We start from the raw sequence: 6,000 nt of genomic DNA on the forward strand, positions 1-6,000 counted from the left end.
ATTTGCGTTTTAATGAGGGAAATAAGTATTTGACCCCTCTGCAAAACATGACTTAGTACTTGGTGGCAAAACCCTTGTTGGCAATCACAGAGTTCAGACGTTTCTTGTAGTTGGCCACCAGGTTTGCACACATTTCAGGAGGGATTTTGTCCCACTCCTCTTTGCAGATCTTCTCCAAGTCATTAAGGTTTCGAGGCTGACGTTTGGCAACTCGAACCTTCAGCTCCCTCCACATATTTTCTATGGGATTAAGGTCTGGAGACTGGCTAGGCCACTCCAGGACCTTAATGTGCTTCTTCTTGAGCCACTCCTTTGTTGCCTTGGCCGTGTGTTTTGGGTCATTGTCATGCTGGAATACCCATCCACGACCTATTTTCAATGCCCTGGCTGAGGGAAGGAGGTTCTCACCCAAGATTTGACAGTACATGGCCCCGTCCATCGTCCCTTTGATGTGGTGAAGTTGTCATGTCCCTTTAGCAGAAAAACACCCCCAAAGCATAATGTTTCCATCTCCATGTTTGACGGTGGTGATGGTGTTCTTGGGGTGATAGGCAGCATTCCTCTTCCAAACGCGGCGAGTTGAGTTGATGCCAAAGAGCTCCATTTTGGTCTCATCTGACCACAACACTTTCACCCAGTTGTCCTCTGAATCATTCAGATGTTCATTGGCAAACTTCAGATGGGCATGTAAATGTGCTTTCTTGAGCAGGGGGACCTTGCGGGCGCTGCAGGATTTCAGTCCTTCACGGCGTAGTGTGTTACCAACTGTTTTCTTGGTGACTATAGTCTCAGCTGCCTTGAGATCATTGACAAGATCCTCCCGTGTAGTTCTGGGCTGATTCCTCACCGTTTTCATGATCATTGCAACTCCACGAGGTGAGATCTTGCATGGAGCCCCAGGCCGAGTGAGATTTACAGTTCTTTTGTGTTTCTTCCATTTGCGAATAATCGCACCAACTGTTGTCACCTTATCGCCAAGCTGCTTGGCGATGGTCTTGTAGCCCATTCCAGCCTTGTGTAGGTCTACAATCTTGTCCCTGACATCCTTGGAGAGCTCTTTGGTCTTGGCCATGGTGGAGAGTTTGGAATCTGATTGATTGATTTCTACTGTGAACAGGTGTCTTTTATACAGGTAACAAGCTGATATTAGGAGCACTCCCTTTAAGAGTGTGCTCCTAATCTCAGCTCGTTACCTGTATAAAAGACACCTGGGAGCCAGAAATCATTCTGATTGAGAGGGGGTCAAATACTTATTTCCCTCATTAAAATGCAAATCAATTTATAACATTTTTGACATGCGTTTTTCTGGATTTTTGTTGTTGTTATTCTGTCTCTCACTGTTCAAATAAACCTACCATTAAAATTATAGACTGATCATTTCTTTGTCAGTGGGCAAACGTACAAAATCAGCAGGGGATCAAATACTTTTTTACCTCACTGTATGTGTGTGTCTCTCTTTGTGTGTCTCTGTGTCATCTCTCTCTGTGTGTCTATGTGTGTGTCTCTCTCTCTGTGTCTTTCTGTCATCTCTCTCTGCTTATGTGTCTGTCTATGTGTCTCTGTGTCTGTGTTTTGTCTCTCTCTCAAATTGAGCAATCTTTGGAAGAACGTTATCAACCAGTTGGGGTGTTGACTGTTATGTTAGCTGACTCTCTGTTGTATTGCATTACATTTCTAAGTTTACTAGGTTTTTTTTCTCTTTCATTTGTACCTGATGATGATTGCTTGTGTTGCAATCGAAACGTCGTATGCTATTTGCACACAGCGTTGGTTTAGGTGCTTTTTGTGGAATATTTTGCTGTTTTTCCCTGGATTTTAATGTTTGCACAGTCACATAGTCACTTTAAGATGTTTCCTCGTTCATGTTTTAGTTTTTTGTTTGTTACGGTTGCATCCGATTCAAGAGCCGAATGGCTCACGCGGCTATACCAAATAAATGAAACAGAAACTATAATTTTATTTATTTATTTATTCTACGTGACTTTACCGAAAGAACCAAAGAGTATCTTGCTTAAGTTTTAATTTCTCTTCACCTGGCTCGCTACTTTGTAACTTTGTTTTATTTGAAATATTCACACTTTTTTTTTTCATTTTTTACCAGGCCACGCCCGCTTGAGCTGCTGTACCGCTCTTGTTTTCAGAAGCGACCTGCTCACAACAACAACAACAACAAGGTGAGGCTTGTCAACAGCGTGGTGGTGTTCACTCTGGACGCGTGGCGGTGTTCACTCTGGACGCGTGGCGGTGTTCACTCTAGACGCGTGACGGTGTTCACTCTGGACGCGTGGCGGTGTTCACTCTGGACGCGTGGCGGTGTTCACTCTGGACGCGTGGCGGTGTTCACTCTGGACGCGTGGCGTTGTTCACTCTGGACGCGTGGCGGTGTTCACTCTGGACGCGTGGTGGTGTTCACTCTGGACGCGTGGCGGTGTTCACTCTGGACGCGTGGCGGTGTTCACTCTGGACGCGTGGCGTTGTTCACTCTGGACGCGTGGCGGTGTTCACTCTGGACGCGTGGCGGTGTTCACTCTGGACGCGTGGCGGTGTTCACTCTGGACGCGTGGCGGTGTTCACTCTGGACGCGTGGCGGTGTTCACTCTGGACGCGTGGCGGTGTTCACTCTGGACACGTGGCGTTGTTCACTCTCTGCATGTGGAGTGGGGACAATCGGGGGATCCGCAGGGAAATCCACGCGACCACGGGAAGAGAGAAAGACACACAAACTAAATATACAGCAGGCGTCAGGGTTGGGATGAATCCACGACTTCCTGTATGCCAGGAGAGGTAGTTAACATCTCACCACGGGGAGCGAGAGAGACACGCAGCCTCAGGGGTGTTGATTAATCCTCATTGAATTACTTTGTGGAGTCAGGAAGCATTAATAGTGAGCAAATGAAGGTGGGTAGGCATGGGTCTGGACACACCTCTTAACCATGCCAGTGTGTGACAGTGTAAAGTTTGTGTTGGCAGTTAAGTCTATTAACTCTATTGAACACGGAGGTTATACTGTATCACAACAATAGTTTGTTTTTGTTTTCCTCTGGAACTTTATAAGAATGGAAACAGTCAAGAAGTTAACACAGCACACACATGCAGCTGAAGTCAGATCTGTTCATTCCAGCGTGCAAGGACATCGTGAGCCTGGCTGGCTTCACACCTCTAAGTTGCGATTGAACATTAATTTATGCATTTTTGCATAACACAATTAGTATTATTTTCAACACCTTTTGCTATGTCAGCTAAATTTAGCTTTCATAAATATTCCTTTTGTAGCTAGACAGCCTAAAATTGCGTGCTCTGAGTTTTGGGTTAACATTCATTTTGAAGATACGAGGGCTTCCAGGCATGTTTATGACCATTCACCCTCTCATTGTGTGCCCTACCAGCCCGTGTGATGAATTTGGGAAACTTTTTCACTATGTCATGAATATATGAATAAGTGTCGACTTATAAGTCATGTGTTACTGTGTAAATATGCATTCCTCTGTGCATCGATACTGACGTGGATGTAACTTTTTTTCTGTCTGCAGCTGTCGCTTCCTCTGCAGAATTGGTCTGATGGAGCAAAGGCACTCGGCGCGGCTCGGTGCAAAAAGGCATCAATGCGACCGGTGTGCATACAGCACGGATCATCCTGGACATTTGACAAGGCACCAGAAAACTCACACAGGAGAGAAACCCTTCAAGGGCAGTGTGTGTGGGAAGGCGTTTTCAGATTCATCTACTCGTGTAAAACACCAGAGAATGCACACGGGAGATAAACCCTTCAAGTGCAGTGTGTGTGGGGAGGCGTTTGCACAGTCATCTGCTCTTGAAAGACACCAGAGAACACACACGGGAGAGAAACCCTTCAAGTGCAGTGTGTGTGGGAAGGCGTTTTCACAGTCAACTAATCTTGTAGCACACCAGAGAACACACACGGGAGAGAAACCCTTCAAGTGCAGTGTGTGTGGGAAGGCGTTTTCACAGTCAACTAATCTTGTAACACACCAGAAAACTCACACGGGAGAGAAACCCTTTAAGTGCAGTGTGTGTGGGAAGGCGTTTTTATTTTCATCTCATCTTGAAATACACCAGAGAACACACACGAGAGAGAAACCCTTCAGGTGCACTCTGTGCGGGGCGGCATTTGCACGTAAAGATTATCTTCAAGTACACCAGAGAACACACACGGGAGAGAAACCCTTCAAGTGCAGTGCGTGTGGGAAGGCGTTTTCAGATGCATCTACTCTTGTAACACACCAGAGAACACACACGGGAGAGAAACCCTTCAAGTGCAGTGTGTGTGGGAAGGCGTTTTCACAGTCAACTAATCTTGTAGCACACCAGAGAACACACAACAGAGAGAAACCCTTCAGGTGCACTCTGTGCGGGACGGCATTTGCACGTGATCAAACTCTTCAAGTACACCAGAGAACACACACGGGAGAAAAACCCTTCAAGTGCAGTGTGTGTGGGAAGGCGTTTGCACTGTCATCTGGTCTTGAAAGACACCAGAGAACACACACGGGAGAGAAACCCTTCAAGTGCAGTGTGTGTGGGAAGGCGTTTGCACAGTCATCAAATTTTCATGTACACCAGAGAACACACAAGCATCAGAAGGTCCACCAGGAGTGGAGTCTGAAATCAGCTTGTGAAAGTCAAAGTGCTGCAATGAGCCCATCCCTCATCAAACAAGAACCAGAAGAAAATCCCAGCTTGGACACTTTTAAAGGTATCGAGGTGAAATATGAAGAGGTGAAGGTGAAATGTGAAGAAGTGATGGTGAAGAGTGAAGAAGTGATGGTAAAATGTGAAGATGAAGATTCAACTCCCAAATGGGACCTTCACTTCGATGGAGGCAACGTGAAGCAGGAGGAGAATTCTGACTGTGAGGCAGAGCGAGGCAACTCCCAGCAGTTTGTGGAAGTGGAGGTGTGGGTGGACTTCCTCCGAGACAATACAAAGTCAAATGGAGACCCGGTAGATGCGTAAGCCTGAGACGATGTCGCTCCAATAGATGCACCTTTGTCACAGGCTATTAATGACAAGAATGAAGTTGAACACTCAATTCCTAGGTTCAACCTGCAGGGTAAGAGCGGCAAGTCTGTGTGGACCTGTGTGTTGGGTAGATCTCTAACCAGGAGCGAGAGCCAATAAGCTCCCAAGCATTCGCTATGTTATCAATTGCATTTATATGGTGCTTGCTTAATCGCCTCGGCAACTCGGAGTTCTATAAATATACAAACACAGACATAATTTCAACCGTGATGATGGGTACAAACTTAGTAATCATTGGAAAGATGTTATCAACCACGCAAAAAAGACTTAATTACACATTTTTGGACCATCTTATCTGACAGGCACTATTTTACTTTACTTTACCGAGTGTTACCATCCCCAGTGTTTAACAGTACTCTCTTCATTGTTCAGCCAGCACTGGTATAAACATGGGCATTTTCGTTCTTTTCTATCATGTGTATCAACAGGTGCTTGTACACAAACATGTCCACGTACACTTGCACCCCACACTCTCTTTTGGCCTCCCCTCCCCCTCTGTCCAATGCGTTGGCGTGTGCAGCAGTAGTTGCTTGCGCACAACCACGTCCACGCCGCCGACTCTCGTGTACCACGTCGTGCATTCTTTTGGCCCCGCCCCCCCTCCCGATGCGTTCTACGTGGCACGTCGTGCCGTCTTTGAGCCCCGCGCCCCTCCCTCCCGATACGTTCCATTCATTGGCTACCACATTCTGATGAGCTCCCCCCCCCTCTCCTCCCCCCTCAACTTGCTTTTAAGGGATTACATCTTGAATCATTGCCTCACTTGATGCAGCAAATCTGGCTGTGACGGTCCCACCTGATGACGGAGACTTGTGTTGCCTCCGAAACGTCGTGATTTTTATTTTATTTTACTTTCATTAATTTTAATGTTTTACCTACGTGACTTTACCGAAAAAACCTAAGAATATGAATCCTTGCAGTCACGAAAGCTTCAAATCTAGAATGAGTTCTATATCGTTT

General features: G+C 46.2%; 1 protein-coding gene across 1 annotated transcript; it reads left to right on the forward strand.

The window, feature by feature from the left end:
* Positions 1-3,118: 3,118 nt before the first annotated feature.
* Positions 3,119-5,351, forward strand: LOC144738345 (uncharacterized). Its single transcript, XM_078621392.1, has one exon. It carries the CDS (start codon positions 3,559-3,561, stop codon positions 4,972-4,974), a length of 1,416 nt encoding a protein of 471 aa, XP_078477518.1. The 5' UTR covers positions 3,119-3,558; the 3' UTR covers positions 4,975-5,351.
* The last annotated feature ends 649 nt before the right edge of the window (positions 5,352-6,000 follow it).

The sequence above is a fragment of the Lampetra planeri genome, chromosome 81 (assembly GCF_965212315.1).
Source record: "Lampetra planeri chromosome 81, kcLamPlan1.2.h2, whole genome shotgun sequence".
NCBI lineage: Eukaryota > Metazoa > Chordata > Hyperoartia > Petromyzontiformes > Petromyzontidae > Lampetra > Lampetra planeri.

Bases quoted from the DNA above. Each gene is read 5' to 3' on its own strand.
- LOC144738345 (XM_078621392.1), top strand. From the start codon at position 3,559: ATGGAGCAAAGGCACTCGGCGCGGCTCGGTGCAAAAAGGCATCAATGC.